The sequence below is a fragment of the Nothobranchius furzeri genome, chromosome 5 (assembly GCF_043380555.1).
Source record: "Nothobranchius furzeri strain GRZ-AD chromosome 5, NfurGRZ-RIMD1, whole genome shotgun sequence".
In the NCBI taxonomy this organism is placed as follows: domain Eukaryota; kingdom Metazoa; phylum Chordata; class Actinopteri; order Cyprinodontiformes; family Nothobranchiidae; genus Nothobranchius; species Nothobranchius furzeri.
The window spans coordinates 8,121,065-8,141,589 of NC_091745.1; the positions used below are offsets into that span (position 1 = coordinate 8,121,065).

Here is a 20,525-nt window from a genome sequence, read left to right on the forward strand (position 1 = left end):
TCATATGTGCTCCCTCCTCTCCTCTAATCCAGGGATTTCCCTGGCTCCGTCTCCACGACCCCCGGATTTCCTGGTCCCAGGGCCGCCTTTTGGAATGGGGTACCCAGTGCCAGGCCCACCTCTCTCCTCCTCCATCCATGCCAGACCGCCCGGACAGTGACCCTGGCCCAACACCGCCCAATCTGCCACTGCCCTACCGGGACCTGGCTGTGGTGTTCGACAAGCGGTGCGCCACCACACTGCCTCCTCACTGCTCGTACGACATGGAAATCAAGCTGCAACCAGAAACCAGTCCACCCCGGGGGCGCCTTTTTTCTCTCTCTCCCACCGAGTCCAGAGCCATGGAGGATTATATCGACCAGGCCCTCCAGCAGGGTTTCATCCGACCTTCCTCCTCCCCGGGTGCCGCAGGCTTCTTCTTTGTCAGGAAAAAGGAGGGTGATCTCCGCCCCTGTATCAATTACCGAGGTCTGAACAAGATCACAGTCAAAGACCGTCATCCTCTGCCGCTCCTCACGTCTGCCCTGGACGCCATCTCCCAGGCACGGATCTTCACCAAACTGGACCTCCGGAGCGCCTACAATCTGGTCCGTATTAAAGCTGGAGATGAGTGGAAGACCGCGTTCATCACACCCACCGGTCATTGGGAGTATCAGGTCATGCCCTTCGGGCTGTGCAATAGCCCCGCCGTTTTTCAACGCCTCATAAACTATGTCCTCCGCGACATGTTGGGACGGTGGGTGTTTGCCTACCTGGACAACATCCTGATCTACTCCAAGTCCAAGGCCGAACACCTCCACCATGTTCGTGCGGTTCTAACCCGGCTCCTGCACAATAACCTGTTCTGTAAGCCCGAGAAGTGCTCCTTCCACCAGCGGTGCGCATCTTTCCTGGGCTACATGATTTCGGATAAAGGACTAACCATGGACCCTCGGAAAGTCCAGGCGGTGAGAGACTGGCCCCTCCCAACAAGCCTGAAACAACTGCAGAGTTTTCTGGGTTTCTACAACTTTTACTGCCGTTTTATTAAGGACTTAAGCACCATTGTGGCACCTCTCACTTCTCTCACCCGACCAAGCCCTCCCGGCCAACCGTTCCGGCTGACTCCAGATACCGTTCGGGCCTTCCAATACCTAGTCGCCCATGTCACGTCGGCTCCTATCCTCCGCCATCCGGATCATGCAGTCCCCTTTGTGGTCGAGGTCGACGCCTCAGATGTCGGCGCCGGTGCCATCTTGTCCCAAGCCGGGCCCGACGACAGGCTTCATCCCTGCGCCTACTTCTCCAGGAAGTTTTCCACCACCCAGCAGAAGTACGGCGTAGGGGATCGCGAGCTGCTGGCCATAAAATGGGCATTGGAGGAATGGAGATAGTGGCTTCTGGGCACCACTCAGCCATTCACCATCTGGACGGACCACCAGAACCTGACTCACATCAGATCAGCCAAGCAGCTCAATCCTCGCCAGGCCCGCTGGGCCCTCTTCTTCGAGCCCTATGAGTTCCATCTCGCCTACCGCCCAGGGACAAAGAACCAGAAGGTGGACGCCCTTTCCCGCCAGTTCACACATCCAACGCCCACGCCCGAACCGACACCTATCCTCCCCAAGCACCGTTTCTTGGCCCACCTGAGGTGGCCACTGGAGGAGTCTATCCAAAACGCCCTCCGAGACGATCCCGCACCTCCAGAGACCCCCCGCGGGTCGGCTCTACGTCCCCACGGCCTGTCGCAGCGAGGCATTGTCCTGGGCCCACTCATCACGGCTGTCTGGCCACGCGGGCTTCTCACGATCTCTTAGGTTCCTCAAACGAGCTCTCTGGTGGCCACGTATGGAGAGGGATGTAAAGGACTATACGAGCGCCTGTGACGTCTGCGCCCGCTCCAAGACATCCAACCAGGCCTCGGTTGGTACCCTCAGACCTCTTCCGGTACCCAGCTGCCCCTGGTCCCATGTGGGTTTGGACTTCGTCACAGGACTCCCACCAGTCAACGACCTTAATACCATCATGACGGTTACTGACCAGTTTTCTAAGGCTGTTCACTTCATCGTCCCTCCGGGCCTCCCCTCGGCCCGATGCACAGCTGAGTTGTTCCTGGAGAATGTGGTGCGTCTCCATGGGTTTCCTGTCGACGTGGTCTCAGACCGTGGTCCCCAGTTCACGGCCCGGTTCTGGAGGGCTTTTTGTCATCTGTTGTGAGCGTCAGTCAGCCTATCTTCGGGCTATCACCCGCAGACCAACGGCCAAATGGAGTGGGCAAACCAACAACTGGGTCAGTACCTCCGCTGCTTTGTCTCGGCCCAACCCTCGAAGTGGCCTAAGTACCTCCTCTGGGCTGAGTTATCCCACAATCTCCACACCTCCTCGGCCACTCTGATGCCCCCGTTCGAAGTCTGCTATGGCTACCAGCCCCCAGTCTTTGCCCACCAGGAACCCGAAGTTGCGGTGCCGGCCGCTCAATCCCTGGTGAGGCGCTGCAGGAACGCCTGGATCAAGGCGCGGGCCCCCATAACCCAAGCTAACGCCCGTTACTCTCACCAACACCTCCGCCGACACCGTCCTGGTCCCTCCTATGCTCCAGGGGATAAGGTCTGGGTGTCCACGGCAGACCTCCGTGTCCGTGCCGGGTCCAGGAAGCTCACTCCCCGGTTCCTTGGGCCTTACCCCGTGCAAAGGGTAATCAACCCGGTCACGTATCGGCTGCAGCTGCCTGCGAGTCTCCGCATCCATCTCACCTTCCATATCTCCTGGCTCAAGCCCTACGTGGAATCCTCCCTCCTTCCGCCTCTGGCTCCCGCACCTCCGTTTGCCCGCTTCCTCGACGGTGAGCCCATCTACACCGTCCGGCGCATCCTGGACGCTCGCCGCAGGGGGCGGGGCTGGCAGTATCTGGTCGATTGGGCGGACTACGGCCCCGAGGAACGCTCCTGGGAGCCGGCCCGCTCCATCTTGGACCCTGCCCTTATCTCTGACTTCTGGGATCGCCGTGGTCGCCCTGGGACTTCTGGAGCCGTCCCTGGACCGGGGGGGTCCTGTCAGAACCCAAGCCCCCGGACCGGGCTCTCCCAGCTAACCGGCCTCCATCTTGGACCACATTTCCCAGCATACTCCTTGCGGGAACTCCCGGCATTCTCCCAGTCACAGCCAAGCCTATATATGGAAGACGCCGCACCGGCTCTTCACTCAGTCATCGTTTCATTGAAACCCATGATCTGAGTTCTCTACCAAATAATCCAGACATCAAACATCCTTACCAAGATCAACTCCCGTACCCAGTCGACCATCGTGACACTTCTACCTGTTTCACTTTCTGCTAAAGCACCCCCTGGCAGGTGAAGGAAAATCTTCAATAAAGCCGCACCTCATTATAAGCCGCACGGTTCAAAGCGTGGGAAAAAAGTAGCAGCTTATAGTCCAGAAAATATGGTAAATGGTTTCTCGGTTATACTACAGAGTTTTAAACAGTTTTACATTTCTAAAATCCTCTCCTGAACATGAAATAATTAAAAAGACTCTCCTGGCAGTGGAAAGTTACATAAAATAATAAAATAATATTTGTTTATTTGCCCATGTTTATTTGTTGCCTTCCTCTTGTTTCTATGTCGTCTTCACTCCTCGAGCCTTTTGCTGATTTCTGTCACGTGTGATGACTATTTGTTATTTGATCATCATTATTTCTCTCTGCCAGGTAAACTGATGATATCTTGTACTCTTTTTAATGGTTCTGCTCTATAGTATGTTTGCTATTGTCCTATTTTTTTTATTTTGAGCACAAGATGGAATAAGGGTAAGCTTTAAGTCAATAATTCATTATATGTGTTTATATGTAGCTTGTGACGTTTAATGTAGAATTATTTCATGCTGCTTTCTTCATCTTTTATTTTAATGATAAATACAGTAAAGCAGACTGAATGCATCTCAGTGAACCAGACATGTCTCTGTCTCCTCCAGCGGTGATGCAGATGAGGATGCTGGTGAGTTAGACTTCAGTGTGCTTCTCAAAAAAAGGTAAGATCACTTCCAGAGGTGCATCTCGTCATTTCATCTGTGTCAGGCTGGGTTTTCTGTGAGCTCTGACTCTTCTATTTAGGAATAAGAAGAAATTGGAGGGACCAAAGGAAGAAGTGGATGTGTGGGAAATCCTAAAGGCAGCCAAACCCTGCGACTACGAGAAGATTGCTTTTCAGTATGGCATCACGGACCTGAGGGGCATGCTGACGAGGCTGAAGAAGATGAAGGCGGAGTCCAAAAAGAGTGACGGTAGGAGCAGAGTCAGGGGAGATTTTACAAGGCAAAAGCAGACTGAGAACAAGGAGTGAGGCAGCAGGGAGGAAACGAGACCTCTTTAATGCACAAGGCTGTAAAAACTGGTTAACATTTAAAGGCCTCAGGAGACGAGTAAAGTTTGGCCGACAGGTGGAATGTGTGTTAGCATACGCCTGCGTCAGGTGGATTAAATGGCTGTTAAAATGGTCGTAGAACTATAATAACATTATACTTTCTTGTCAGCTTTCCTGAAGAAGCTGGACGCAGCCTACTCTGCAGACAAGGGCAAGACGATCCACCTCAGCGTGGAGCTGGCGGATCCCACGGCTACAGTCAAGTGGCTCAAAAACGGACAAGAAATCAAACCATCGGCCAAGTGAGCTGTTGGGTTATCTGTGTGTGTGTGTGTGTGTGTGTGTGTGTGTGTGTGTGTGTGTGTGTGTGTGTGTGTGTGTGTGTGTGTGTGTGTGCATAAATAGTGTTGATGTTTGTTGAGGGAGTCTGTTTTTATATTACTGTGGCAAGGTGGAGAAAAAAGGGCCCGGGCCAGATTCGATCCCCAGACTCCCGGGTGAGAGTCATGCACACTAACCAGTCAGCCAATCCCCTTGGCCAAGTAGCATGATCAATCGGGATACAGTGGCACTCACCCTGTCACATTATAAAATTGAATCCTTCCTGTGAAGAGAGTTGTCGGGTGGCCCTGAGCATGATGGCAAATCCCAGACAAACTACCCATGTCTACCTTCTTCCTCCTTGTTGACACCAATGAAAACCAGATGGTTACTTCCCAAATCTAAAGCATTAAATGTTGAGGTATTTCAATTTTTGGCAAAAAAATTCACAAATATTTATTTCTGTGTTTTTCATTTGGTACAAATGAAATGTGTTACTGAGAAGAAATTCACATCATTGTATTTTATGAAATAATCAGAAAGAAGCATCATTTTAGTTGGATGCCTGGGCCACCTCAGCTGACCCTTTTTTGATGCAGAGCGGTGCTTCTGTTCTGGGCTCCTGTTTCAAGCTGAGCCCAGCCCCTCTGGAGGAAGATCTTTTCTGACTTTGGATTCAGGATTTTGGTCCATGTCCTGCTTCATTCCACCATCACTTGTAGACAAGACACTTGAACTCCTCCACCTGAGACAGAAACTCATCCCCAACCCAGAGAGCAACACTTTTTTTGTGCATTTGTTCAACGATATCTTTGTAAAATGTTGATTTTATCGGACTTTGGGACATGGTTTACAGTAAACACTCAGTATGCATGTTAGTTTTCCGCCCGTTTTGTCCACTGGGCCTTATTCAGCATCTGTGTCACCTTCTGCTGTGTTCTTTTCCCTTCCTCCTTCAAAGGCGTCTTTTGGTGTTTTATTGAAGAGGGTGCAGCTGTTGCAAGTGGTATTTCTTCAATGTCGTACCACCATCTGCTATTTTGAGATCTTCACACTGTTCGTGGAAAGTGAGGAAGCCCCTTTTCCTGTCGTGATCAAGAGCATGAGTAGGGAACAGGAGTTATTTTGGCTTTAACTGAGCCTCCCTTGAGGCTTTTACAGGCTGTGTGCTGCAGCCATGAAGCTCCAGAAAGACTGGGATTACAAGATCCCTTGATCCAACCTGGTCCTCTTTACATCATGTTAAACAAGAGATCAAAAGTCTGAGCCTCATCTGTTGCAGTTGTTTTGTCCTTGGGCAAGACACCTCAACTATCTCTCCAGTGGTGCCTGTGCTTGGCAGCCTCGCCTCTTTCAGTGCAGCCCAAGGCAGCGTTGGCAACGTGTAGCTCATCACCACCAATGTGTTTGTGTGAAGAAGAAGAAGAAGAAGAAGAAGAAGAAGAAGAAGAAGAAGAAGAAGAAGAAGAAGAAGAAGAAGAAAATATCTTTATAGCACCTCTCAAGATAAAAATCACGAGGCGCTTCACAAAACAAACAAAAAAAAAGTGTGTGTGTGTGTGTGTGTGTGTGTGTGTGTGTGTGTGTGTGTGTGTGTGTGTGTGTGTGTTTGAATCAAGCTCCCACAATGCGGGACAGAAATTGAGTCCAATGCGAAAGTGAAATAAATTGCAGTTCCACCCTCGTCCGCTGGGGGCTGGTGTCAGAAGCGAGCAAATCCTCATTGACTCCCATGTTAAAAATACCAATTTCACAGCAGAAATAAACATGTTTACAGCCTGGTACCAAAACATGTTTTTTGTTTAAATGATCTAGTTTACACTCATGACAACTCTGAGGGGGGTGAATTTTTTCTCACTCTTTTGTTTAAGTGTATTAAAAGCCTAAAAGTCTGAATAATTAATGAGCATCAGACCCACGTGACCACAGAGCTAGCTCCGTGGAAAGGCCTCAGTCTGAGCCTCGGTCTGGCTTGGAAACTGTTCGGTCAGTTTCAGTCTCTCAACATAGACCATTAGTTGTGCCGTTTGTGTATTCTTTTTTGGACCCATCTCTGTCTGATCACGGCTTCTGTCTGCTGTGCGGCTGCCGGCTTGTGGAGCTCTCGGGAGACCTCTGTGTTCCACCCAGTTTTACCCAGCGGTCAGCCCGGCGTACCTCTGACTCAGAAGCTCTGGTGTTGTGCACAGTTAACTCCGGTTAACTAGGTCGCTACCTCCGTTAGCTTAGCTCCCACCTCCGCGTTAGCTTTGGGTTAGCTTCAGGTTAGCTTGTAGCTAGTTCAACCGGGTGTCGTCAGTTGATCCTACCTTACAGCTCCACCTCTCTTCCCTTTTGTGGAATTGTCTGGGCTTGACGGAACCTGTGACAAAATCAAAATGGCGGTGGTGGCCACCTCCCATTTTTCTTCAAAAATGTGTTATTGGAGCCTGTAGAAACCCATTGTCCAATATTTATATGTCAATGATTTGAATCCTACTGGGATACTGAAGCACATGTTTTATATGTTGGCATGTTTGACTGATTCTCTCTCTCTTTCTGTGTGTGTGTGTTTGTGTGTGTGTGTGTGTGTGGGTGGGTGGGTGGGTGTGTGCGTGGGTGTGTGAGTTGTTGTGTTTTAAAGCACATTAGAGAACCCTAAAAGTTGCCTTATAAGTACAGACCATTTATTATTTGAAACATTTAAATAAGCAAAACTTATATATATTTTTTGACCTTCAAGACACAACTTGTTAACTATTTATTAAAGTTATATTTACTACAGCAGAAACTGACTCAGAGTTATCTGATGATGCGAGCAGGCAGCTTGTAACCATGGTGATATTTTTTCTCTCCCTTATTACAGGAGAAGATCCTGTAGCCCTCTGATGTTTGACACAACAGTTTTACAGTAATCTGAATGCGCGCGCATGTGTGTGTGTGTGTGTGTGTGTGTGTGTACAAAGCTGTGAAGGTCTGTAGAAGAATGTGTTTATTGTTGAGAACTGAGTCATTCTGTTGTCATCAAACTCTGCAGCATCTAATTGTCCCTGATTTGTTGAAGGCAGTCATTCAGTACTCTGTCTTCCTTTATCCTCTTTGTGTGATCTCCCCCATCATCATTGCAGGTATGTGTTTGAGAGCGTGGGCAACAAGCGGTCACTCACTATCAACAAGTGCAGCCTGTCGGATGACGCAGCCTACGAGTGTCAGGTCGAGGAGGAGAAGTGCTTCACGGAGGTTTTTGTCAAAGGTAGATGAGTCACTGTTTGTGGAGGGACTCGTCTCTGAGACGGGAGAAGTTTTTCTGCTCTGTTGAGCTAATGCAGTCGCTTGTGTGTGGAGAGGCTTGTCAGCTGTGCTTGCTTTATGTGTCTGTGTTGTCATTTGTTTACCTCAGTGCTTTATGTCACACATGCAGCCTTTTGTTGTCTGCTCACTCATTTTAAACGGCTGCCTGGTGAGTGGCAGTTTCATGCTTTGTTTACTGTAGTGCGTGTATTAATGTGTTCATCAGAGTCTGGTATGTTTTCTTTAGGAAAGGATCTATATTTAATGTTTGCTTACATGTTTGTTTACCTACTCAACTCAAAGGCTTTCATAGAAATAGAACTGGTTCTTCTGTTTGTGAAATTTCTTGGAAACAATTCATTGGTCACAAACAATGTAAACATGTTTTATTTTATTAGTTTGGCAGTCAGACATGAAAAGTCGAGTTTGACACGACGTGGACTCTAGTCGTTCTCTGTTTGCACTAAGGTTGCAAAAATAAACTTTTGTCTTGGGACAGCACCTCAGAAACTTGAGACTTGATTCAGACTTGCACAATAAAGACCAGCTCAAGTTCTTAATGACCTGAGACTTGGACTTGCATCTTAAACCCACGTCACACAGCAGGATAGTCGTGCTGATTTGTGACCAGCCCCACTCCTTCCAACATTTTTAAAGTTGTGCACAGTTATTGTAACTGTTCTAAAGATAATCCTATCAGATAATCCTACTGTGTGTGGTGTATGTTATAACTGCCCCGATTAGCTTGGAAGTGCCATCAGGACTGCTCCAATCATGAATCCCTATTTCTCACTTGAAACATGTTGGATCGTCTGATTTTTGGGGCCAAATGAACGAGCTGGCTGTTGAATAGCCAGTCAGAAAGTGAGCTAAAGCAAGTAGGGGTTGCAGGGATTAAACAGTTTGACTATTAACCCCAGTTAATTCTCTGTAAAGATGTCTCCAACACCACCTATGAAAAACAAAAAGAAAATAGCGTGACCTGCACTGACAAAAGAACGCGCACGTCCAGCAGAACCAGGACTGTTGCATGTCCACCTAGAAAGCGGCTGAAGTGTCTTGTGTGGGAATACATCTAATATATCGAAACATTATTTTTTATGGGTGATATCAGAGATGTCTTTACGGGGGTTAGCAGGGTTAATAGTCACACTGGTTAATCCCTGCAACCCTACGTGCAGCACACTCCTCCACCGCCATGTTTGTTTACTCCGAAGTCATGCTCAATCTTGGGAGATTTCCCATTTGAGCAGGGCGTGCCCTTGCGTGTATTTTATGCTGTGTTGCTGCACACCACAGCATACTTGTCAAGTCACCTGATTCGGCTGGAAAACGTCTCTATTTCACCCCTTTTTCCCACCCCCTCCCACATTAGTATGTTTCTGCCCCCACTAAATCTGAAGTGGACTAACTCCATGAAGGTCTGATATTTGACTTGGACTTACACATAAAATACTAAAGTTAGTGTGTAGTTTCTTGGCTTTAGGGGGCAGTACACACATTTCATGGTAGTTTTACACCATATCGCTGTGACCAGCACCCTATGTACTTTAGTCCCAATTTTTATGGTTGCATGTCATGAAGCCACCAATATTTTACAACGGGGCATTGTTTTATTCATTTTGATGGATATTCCCAGAGATTCGTGGTAAAAATGCACATTGTTTCTGTGATAACCTCTGATGTTAACTAGTATCTAGTTTCCATCCAACAAATCGAGGAGCTCAAAGACAATGAGCTAGCTAATAACCTGTTCCCTGAGACTGGTTTGCAGGGTATTATATTAAGACGTTGATGCATGTTTACCATTCTATCAAGTCCATTTCTTTGTCATGAATACATTGTTTTAGGGATGGACTGAAAAAGCTGTGGACTAAAACAGCAAACCTAATGAACACAAAGCCTGAACAGAGTTCTGACCACATCACTGTACCACTAAAATGTTCCCGTCCTTCCTGGCTGTCTCTGTCTGTATCCTAGAGGGAAATATACTTTGGTTCAGTTTTTTTGAGGGCAAATGAGAACTTGAGCTGAAGACACATTTAGTGAAACTTTTGTGATGCCTGCAGTAAAAATTGTTCATGTTTTGGTTGCACACTAACTGTGGCTCAGACAGTCTGTGGCCTCACCAGCTGAGAGAATAGAAATGTCTGGAGGGGGACTGGATGCTGACGATGACAAATAGCCGAGGCTGGCAGAGCATCAAGCATCACGCCATGTGGTTACACAATGCGACTTCCACCTCCTCAGGAGACCCCAGATACCTTCCCACCTCTACAAGACAGATGTGTTTGGGGCCAGGAGCATATTGTGATGTTATTCAAGTTTAAATGTCATTTTCAGTTTTTTTTTCTTCCCAGATTTGTACTTTTACATAAAACAAAAACAAACACAAATATGTAAGTGTTGAGTCTTAACAGGACAGATGCAAAGATTATGGTTAAGTGATGGATCCGGCTTCAGCCTCTTCACATCTTGCATAAATAACTGGGGGCTGTCGATTTGTCCTCAGAGCCCCCAGTCACCATCACCAAGCAGCTGGAGGACGTTCACACTGTTGTGGGTGAGAAGGTGGAGTTTGAAGTGGAAGTGTCAGAGGAAGGAGCAAACGTTAAATGGTGAGCAAACCCAAAGATCTGAATATAAAAATACTGGTCTTCCACATTTCTGAGGTCACGCCTGTTTCAAACGCAACTCTTAAAAAAAAACAGTTTTTGAATTTCTTTAAAAATGAAAAATGAAAACCTGCAAGAAACGAATCCCTGTCTGAACTTTGGGTGGCCGGAAACATTCCTTTATTCAACAAATGTGCAAAGATTATGTTTCATGTTACTTTATTTAAACACTTAATTTGACCTGCTTGGACGTGGACAACACTCATGCAATTTTAAACTCTGGTTCTTTTCCTTTAGTTTATCTGGACTGATTGATGTTTGTGCTTATTGTGAATGCAGAAATCCTCTTACACTTATTGTCCGTAAAACTTCTCTCAGATTCCTCAGGGATGATTAACCAGTACTTGTTTGTCTTACAAGAACTAAAATCTCTGTCAGAGATCTTGTTTACAACAATATGTTTTATGTAGAATACAAATGAGGAAAAATCCGTCCACAGTACTGAATCAAGTGTTAAAATCACTGCATACGCTCTGATTTTTACATCAACTGTTCGGGTAAATATAAAAAAGAAAACAAGAATAAACATTTTGTTTATTTACACACACTGCTTCTTACATTTACTTTTGCACAAACTACATTGATCCAGTTCTAGAGAAAGGAAAATAAAAAATGTTACAGATTCAAAACTCGATTTCATAGCTGCACAAAAAGCATAAAAACAATAGAAGATTAATTAGACAAAACGGTAAGTCTGTTTATTTGTTGTCTGACATTCTGCCTTTTATTTGTAATTTATTTATAATCAGCACATTAGAGCTCTTGAACTTTTAGAATGACACGGTCATAAAGTCCGGCTCTGCACTGTAACGGAGGCTGTGTGGGAATAAAGTTATTTACATTCCCCCTAACTGATCTGTGATAATTACTGGTCTCATCAATAATCTTTAAACATAACCTGGCTGCTGATCAATGCGCATCAACTGTACTGCTCATGTGCCTTTAGGGAAGAATTTCTGAAAGCATGAACAGTGTAAAGTCAGAACATGACACCTTTTAGACTGGGTCATGTGTGCAGCATGTTGATTTGGTTAAGTTTAAAAGAGAGCCACTTCCCGGTGAATTACAGGTTTGACTTAGGGCTCTGACGAGTGTGTTTATCTCCGCAGGATGAAAGACGGAGTCGAGCTGAATAGAGACACGGCAGGATCGAGGTACAGGTTCAAAAAGGATGGGAGGAGACACATTTTGATCATAAATGAAGCAACTAAAGAGGACATTGGAACGTACTACGCTTTCACTAACGGAGGAGAGTCGCAGGCAGAGCTAGAGGTTGAAGGTACTTTGCCCTTAGGAATGACCCACTTTCATCAGGACCAGCTTTATCATAAAAATATGCTGGGGAGTAAACAAAGCAAGAATCAAAAGCATGTGGAGATTATGTCAATGTTATACTTTAAATGCACCCTAAGAGTACTGGAAAGTGATCTGAAGAATAAAATAGAAATCAAGCTGCCACAGTGAAATCCAACAGCCGGAGAGGCTGCTATTTAAAGTTTATTGTTGCAGAATTCAGATTCCCTCCAGTTAAAGAAAAAATCCAGTCAGAACGTGTTAATGTTTTGCGTTCTGACAAGCATGAAAAGCAGCAAATTCCTCATTACTTATGTCATAATTAAGATCCCTACATTAATCCCTTGTATCAGTGGTTCACACTATTCGTCATGCTGATTTTCTGTTACACCTTCAACACTGATAACTGACTTCAGCCATCCAGCCTTCTGAGTTGCTGCTTGTAATTGATTATAGCGCGAGGGAACGTCTGTCTGTCCTCTTGGTTAACTGATAAGATTACAGAGAACGAACCAGACGGTTGAATCTGCGATCACTTTAGCCGAGATAAATGCAGGTCTGAAACTGTAAGAAGGTTTTAGTGCCACTTTGTCTCTTTTGTTATAAAAAATACTGGTAATGATTCCCAAACTTTTATGCAACATTGGAAATGAGTCTCAATCAATGACTACATTTGATATATTTTATAAAACTAATATATTCAGTTTTTATTAAAAGGACACAATTCATTATAACTAAACATGGGCCAAATTGGGGTGGAAGTTGCAAGAAGAAACAAAAAACACAACATATTTTGCCTTTATGGTAAACCCAACAGTTGGTTAGCTTTATTAGTAAATGTTACAACATTTATTTTGTGAACCTTAATTATTATTGTTTCTTGCACTCTAGATAAGGAACTTGAGATTCTGCAGAGCATTGCAGACCTGACAGTGAAAGCATCTGAGCAGGCTGTGTTTAAGTGTGAGGTGTCTGATGAGAATGTGACTGGGAAATGGTTCAAGGATGGAGTTGAAGTCCAGGCCAGCGAACGGATCAGAATATCACACATCGGAAGGTATCAACAGAACACCAGACCAGACTGATGTTGGTGATGATTTGGGTTTAGAAAAGTGGTTGTTTGAACTCATCCATGCTTCGCTAGCAGTTTTATACACTTAAACACAGACACGCACGCACGCACACATACAAACGCGCGCACACACACACACACACACACACACACACACACACACACACACACACACACACACACACACACACACACACACACACACACACACACACACACACACAAATGCACACACACAAATGTACACATGCATTCATGCATGCACACACACACACACACACACACACACGTACACATGCTTTCATGCATGCACGCACACACACAAACGCACACATGCATGCATGCATGCATGCACGCACGCACACACGCACACATGCATGCATGCACGCACGCACACACAAATGCACACATGCATGCAGACTGATGTTGGTGATGATTTGGGTTTAGAAAAGTGGTTGTTTGAACTCATCCATGCTTCGCTAGCAGTTTTATACACTTAAACACAGACACACACGCACGCACGCACACTTAAACACAGACACACACGCACGCACGCACGCACACACACACACACACACACACACACACACACACACAAATGCACACTTGCATGCATGCATGCATGCACGCACACACACAAACGCACACATGCATGCACACACACACACACACACACACACACACACACACACACACATGTGCACACACACGCACACGCGCGCGTACACACACACACACACACAGATTTGCAGAAGCTCTCTCAGCCAAAAGGCTTGGCAAACTATTACCAGAGGGTTTTCTTAGTCATTTGACCTATTTTTCAGATGGGCTGCAATCTGCAAGCCTCTAACCTCTAAACACACAACATACTCAATAACAACACACACATCTCCAGGGTTCAGGGTTTCTCTTGATAATCTCACCGTCAGAGGAGATTATACAAGATGACTGTGGTCAAACAAGGCGACAGTTGTTTCTTACCTTGCAATATTGTCTCTTGTTACCAGGGCTACTGTTACTTTCAGAATTGTCATAGCAAGTGTGGTTTCATCAGTGACATCTGAGTTCATGTCTGCAGGAACCATAAACTGACGATTGATGAGGTTGTCGCTTCAGATGCTGGAGATTATACTTTTGTCCCAGATGGCTATGCACTCACCCTCTCTGCAAAACTCAACTTCCTTGGTAAGAACACTCAGACACACAAAGCACTGTGCACTCAGAACATCACGACATTGAATTAGACTGATTTGTTTGTTTTTCTCCTCAGAGATAAAGATTGAATATGTTCCCATTGAAGGTAACTGTTTAATTTACATTTCTGATTATTTAGCATCACTGACATGTGATTAACAGGTTTAGTGTTCCAAAACAAGGCTCAGCGCACACGATGACGCTTCTACAGTGGGTACGAAAAGTATTCAGTTCCCCCATCGATGTTTCAGAATCAGAAGGGTGTTATTGCCATATGTGTGAGAAATCACAAAAGTTAGGAAATTGCTGCGGTACTTAATGCAAGAAAGAAAAATAAAAATAAGAGAAAAGCTAATATAGGAAGTATTAATATAATCATGATAGAATAATACCATAAAGTAGCAATAATCAGAGAAACAGCTACTATATACACAAGACAGTGCATATATACATACACACACACATACACCGATTGCTATATAAAAGCGGACCAGTTCTGGTTCAAACATAACACAGGGTCATGTGACTGAAACCAAGCGCCTGGAGTGGGCAGGCCTAGGATTCACTCTTTGTTAAATTGCAGCCAATTGCTAAAATAAGTTACATTGATTTGCTGTCATGACTCGAGGTAAGTGCCTAACCCAAGACATGCAGAGTCATTACTCGTGGGGCAGAATGGGTAAAGTAAAGTTCTTTATTACATAAACGGCAAGAGAAACAGCACAGGGAAGTCCTGTGAGAGTGAGCGGTGTAGCTCTTGTCCATGTAGCGTTCGGGACGAACGAGAGAGGAGGGGAAGCCGGGGTGAGCGCTGGGCAGAGGGTGAGCGCTCCGGGAGGGGTGAGGTAGCAGAGGGAATCCAAATAGGAACACCGGAGGAGGATGGGACGTGGTGTATGAGATCCAGAGTTCGTAGGCAGCAAGGGTGGAGCAGGTGGTGAGAGAATCCTGAGGGGAAGGGAAAACAAATACCAGACGTAAGGGGTAATCCAAAACCGTAATCCAAAACACCGTCCGAGGTCATAAATCCAAGAGGCAAAAACGAGTCTTAACATGAACAAACTTGAACAAGAACAAGTGGCTGGTGCTACCCAAGCTGGTGCAATCATCCGGCACAGTGAGGCGTCTCCATCCTCCTTTTGAACCCGCGTCCCTGATTGGGAAATCTCCTGCAGCTGCCGCTCCCTCTGCTCCTCACCTGTGGAGAATAAACTCAATTCTGATGAGAGGAGGTGATGTGACTCACCTCTGCCCAGGTACATGACATTTGTTTCCTAATTAATATGCACACAACAGCCCATAATGACAGGAAAACACAAACTTTGAAAAAATTTCCACAGATTTATTAAAAAAAGACAAACTGAAACGTCACATGGTCTTAAGTATTCAGACCCCTTGCTGTGACACTCGTTTGTCTGATGATCCTTGAGATGGTCCTACACCTTCATTAGAGTCCAGCTGTGTTTGATTATACTGACTGGACTTGATTAGGAAAGCCACACACCTGTCTAAGACCTTACAGCTCACAATTAGGGGCGAGAACTGATACGTTATTATCAATAACAATGGCATTGTCAATTCTGTCTATCGATCCAGTTCCTTATCAATTCCACAGTAGTTAAACAGGTGGCAAAAACTAACTGTGCATGGCTCCTGCAATAACCGTCAGTTTCTGTATGATAAATAATCAGTTGTACCTGCATTGGTTGGAAATATCTCTCCAAATGTTCTCAATTATGCTCCCTGTGAAGACAAAGTCATCTTTTTGTGCAGTGTTGCTAGTAGAGTGGCAAAAATCTCACTACAGGTCAGACCTTTGTCCCTGGAGTCTGCTAGTGTAAAGGTGTGTATATAAGGCTAATGACGCTAACATGATAGGCAGTGTTAGTTGATTAGTTACCTGCAGTATTAACAGGAGAGGACCTGCGAACGTCACCGCTGCTGATGCGTTGAAATTTGCTAGTCTGGAGCGAGTCAAAACACGTCATTAACTCTACGTTATCGCTTATTTTGTGCCCAAAGGCTTTTGTATATTCATAATGCTTCCTCCCTTGATGAAATGTCCACTGTGCAATTATTGCAAGTTATCCTGTTGTCATCCTGAATCATGCGCAGGGTGACGGTGGCACAGGAGTTAAGTGCTTGCCCTGTAATCAGAAGGTTACAGGTTCGAGCCCCACTCAGTTTGTCACTGTTGTTGTGTCCTTGGGCAAGATACTGAACCCCCTTGCCTGCTGATGGTGGTCGGAGGGACCGGTGGCGCCTGTGCTCGGCAGCCTCGCCTCTGTCAGTGCGCCCCAGGGCAGCTGTGGCTACATTGTAGCTCATCACCACCAGTGTGTGAATGTGTGTGCATGGGTGAATGATACACTGTAGTGTAAAGCGCTTTGGAGTCCTTACTCTGAGAGGCGCTATACAAGTGCGGGTCATAGGACCTCAGACTGGGCCGACGGTTTACTTTCCAACATGACAATGACCTCTGTGACTGTTCTTGAATGGCCTTGGCTGTCATGTTCTGTGTCCCTGTGGTCCCCAGCCCCCTCCAGGTTTCCCTCGTGTTCCCCCTAGGCACTCACTACTTATTTAGTTCACCCATTTTCAGTATTAAGATCCCCTGTATTATATCTCCTCTTCTTTTGGTTCTGATCTCTTTAAGTTCCTATTTCTAACCCAGATTGTTTCTAGTTTCAGGTTTAACCTTTCACCTTTCTTTAGTTTTCTGTATGTTTAGATTATCTAGGTTGTATCGCCCTTTAGTTCATTTTGTTTCCTTCCCCATTTAGGTCTGGTTTCCTCCCCTGCCCCGTTCTGCTCCTCCTCTCAGTTTATTAGTCTGTCTTGTGCACAATTCCCTAATCACCCAGTCCATGTGTGTATATAACCCCGTCTTGTCTCCCAGTGTTGGTTGGTCCATTGTCTTTGTCAGCGTTGTTTTGTTCCCCTCCAGAAACTCCAGGTTCTTGCTCATAAGTGAGCTTTTGTTTTTGGTCATTCAGTGTTTTAGATTTTAGGCTTAGAGTCCTGCACTTTTGGATTTTGCTCATCATCCTAAATAAAAGGAATTTTATTTATGCAACCGCTCCTGCCTGAGTAGTTCTGGTGTTCTGCATTTTGGGTCCAATCCTCCTGCTCTCTCAACGTGACATTGACTAAAACCCAATTGAGAATCTCTGGATATATAAATATGGGGTACTGTGTTAAACAATGAGGAAAATATTAATTTGATTGATTTTTGTAAATAGCTGCAATATAACAGAGTGAAAAAAATTACGGGTCTGAATACTTTCTATACCCAGCGTTTCTCAGACCTCTGTCACTTCAACATGATTAGTACATTCCTCAACCTTCTGCTCCTGTGGGAGATTTAAATACTGCAGTACATAAGTTCCAATTCTATTTTTCTTACAGTTTTAATAGTGTTTATTAACCTACAAAATGTATTTCTATAATGAAATACTTTTTATTTACAATATTTTCATTCTTTTCAACAACACAAACATGCCTCCCATAGCTCTACTAGTAAAACATTCATGTAGACAACTTAGGCTGCGCAGTGGTTAGAGCTGTTGCCTTGCAGCAAGAAGGTCCTGGCTTCGCTTGCCAGCCTGGGATCTTTCTGCATGTTCTCCCTGTGCATGCTTGGGTTCTCTCCGGGTACTCCAGCTTCCTCCCACAGTCCAAAAACTTGACTGTTAGGTTAATTGGTCTGTCTAAGTTGTCCTTAGGTGTGTGTGTGTGTGTGTGTGTGTGTGTGTGTGTGTGTGTGTGTGTGTGTGTGTGTGCATGATTGTTTGTTCTGTGTGCCTCTGTGTTGCCCTGTGATGGACTGGCACTCTGGCCAGTGTGTACCCCTCCTGATTGCCCATTGGCCGCTGAAGATACACCCCCCCCCCCCCCCCCCCCCCCCCCGTGACCCTACATGGACAAGCGGGTTCAGACAATGGATGGATGGATATAGACAACTAACATGCTTTTTGTTAGGCTTCTATAAAAAAAGTACCAATGTTCAAACACACTCAGTATTTGATGTTTCAAACTCCAAACACTTACACAAACACAACAAAAGAAAGTAAACACCATTCAGATGCTGCGAATCAAAAACGAAAGTTCAAACCTAAACGATCTCTTCCTTCTCCACTTTTCCTCTTTGATCACATGAAAGAGCCTCCTAAGATCCACATTGACACCAGCGGTTGTGGCAACCAGAACACCATCACGGTGGTGGCTGGAAACAAGCTTCGCGTTGACGTTGAGATCACAGGAGAGCCGGCTCCCGTCACATGCTGGACCAAGGGAGACCAGGTGAGGAGCTTGTCATCTGTCACCTCTCACACTCGCAAACACGCGTCAGATACTGTCCATATTTGTGCGTCAGTGAGAGAATCCAGACGTTAGTCACTGATCAGCACAAAGGAAAAACGAAACTGCAGAGTGGGAGAGCTGAATCACCTGTTATTGTGGATTCTTTTGAAATCCACTTCTGCTATCTCTTCTCCTTTACGTCAGGTTATATCTGAGGCTGAGGGACGGGTTCGTGTGGAGAAGGAGCAGACCCTGAGCAGCTTTGTGATAGAGGGGGCGGAGATGGAAGACGAGGGTTTCTATACCATCACTGTGACTAACCCTGTAGGCGAGGACAAGGCTGAAATCTATATCAAGGTCGTAGGTCTGTGGTCTTTTCTTTCTTCTCTATTCAGACATAGATTAAACTGCCTAATCTGAGGTGTAATTGAATGTTTGCAACCACCACAAGTTGTGTATTCAAACAGAACTCAGTTACGTTGTGCTGACTCTTTGGATCCAATCTGCTGGCTCCCTCACACCTCCTCCTATTCCTCTCTCCGTTTCATCTTTCCTCGCTTTTCATTTCCGACTGTAACCCGACTCTCCAGATGTGCCCAACTCTCCAGAGAATGTCAAATGCACATCAGTCGGCGAGGACTCTGCCACGATCACATGGGATCCTCCCTCGTTTGACGGCGGCGTTCCCATTAAAGGTACCGCCGAAACAGGCATCAACTAATGTTCACGTCTGATGTTTTCCTCCCGGGGGGAAACAGCAGTTCAGAGTCTACTCTGTTTACTATGCTGTTTGTGTTTTGTTTTATTCCAAAGAAGAGTGAGATGAATTTACTGCTTCCTGCAGGGTATCTGATGGAGAGGAAGAAGGTTGGTACAGCTAGGTGGACAAAACTGAACTTTGATGTTTACGAGTCCAACACATACGAGGCTAAGAAGATGATTGAAGGTGTGCTTTATGAGATGAGAGTGTTTGCAGTCAACAGCATCGGCGTCTCTCAGCCCAGCAGCGACTCAAAGCCCTTCATGCCCATTGGTGCGTTGCCACATGTCATTAGCAGAAGGGTTAATTAACAGAGGCTTTTCACACTATAGTCATTTTGATGCAGCTTCACCTGCCTTCCCATCCCATTTACGCTGGGTATTAAGGTATTAATTAGCTCTTGTCTCTCTCAGCCCCCACAAGCGAGCCCACTCGTCTCGTGGTGGAAGATGTGACAGACACTACCTGTGCACTCAAGTGGCGACCACCAGAAAGAATCGGGGCGGGCGGCATTGATGGTTACATCATTGAGTATTGCAAAGAAGGAGGTAAAGAAAAACCTACTATAGAGCTCGGGACCCCACGTGACTCTCAGTTAGTAGACGCCATATTGGCAGGTAAAAGAAGCTAAACAAACACAGATCGTAAACATGAACATGAACGGGATCGGCTTGGATTTTAATTCGTCGGAGTTTACTTCACACTTTAAAACCGAAGAAATCGTTTTATATAGTCAGAAATTAAATAGACTAAACATCTCCGACCCTTACCGTGCCCCTGGGATACTTTTTAAAAATGCCAGAAGTTGTCGGAGCGGACTTCTTACCGGACCTGGCCGGGGAACGCCTTGGGATTTACCCGGAGGAGCTGGCTCAGGCGGCTGGGGAGAGGGGAGTCTGGGCCTCTTGACGCTACTTCCCCCGCAACCTGACTCCGGATACGCGGCTGAAAATGGATGGATGGATGGACAAATAACAGATTTACACGTAAGTAATTTAAATAGAGTGCTGTGCTGCTTGAATGTATAAACTGAACACCAAGAGAAATCACTAGTTTGATTTTTTTCCGTGAATAAAATAAATATGTCAGGCAGGAGCGTCTCAGGATCTGTCTGAGATCTGTCTCGGTGAGACAGATAATAGCAATCCAAAGTGCTTTTTATGTGTGATCTCACAATTGATCAACCGTTGCTTAAAAATTAAATACAGCTTAGCCGGTTAATTGCTGTGATCATAAGACACGTAAACAGCAGCACGCAGAACTCACGAGGCAACGTTTTACGTGATGTTTACTTGTTGTTG

The 20,525-nt window shown here is 45.7% G+C and overlaps 1 protein-coding gene across 1 annotated transcript in view; it reads left to right on the forward strand.

Moving 5' to 3' along the window:
- mybpc2a (myosin binding protein Ca) overlaps positions 1–20,525 on the forward strand; it is a 152,651-nt gene that overhangs the window by 118,651 nt on the left and 13,475 nt on the right. The window contains exons 7-20 of the mRNA XM_070551377.1: positions 3,949–4,005; positions 4,088–4,257; positions 4,507–4,639; positions 7,766–7,890; positions 10,441–10,546; positions 11,713–11,882; positions 12,788–12,953; positions 14,047–14,153; positions 14,239–14,268; positions 18,325–18,464; positions 18,669–18,828; positions 19,055–19,159; positions 19,309–19,497; positions 19,638–19,772. Coding sequence (XP_070407478.1) covers positions 3,949–4,005; positions 4,088–4,257; positions 4,507–4,639; positions 7,766–7,890; positions 10,441–10,546; positions 11,713–11,882; positions 12,788–12,953; positions 14,047–14,153; positions 14,239–14,268; positions 18,325–18,464; positions 18,669–18,828; positions 19,055–19,159; positions 19,309–19,497; positions 19,638–19,772 — 1,793 coding nt within the window. The remainder of the gene's footprint in view (positions 1–3,948; positions 4,006–4,087; positions 4,258–4,506; positions 4,640–7,765; positions 7,891–10,440; positions 10,547–11,712; positions 11,883–12,787; positions 12,954–14,046; positions 14,154–14,238; positions 14,269–18,324; positions 18,465–18,668; positions 18,829–19,054; positions 19,160–19,308; positions 19,498–19,637; positions 19,773–20,525) is intronic.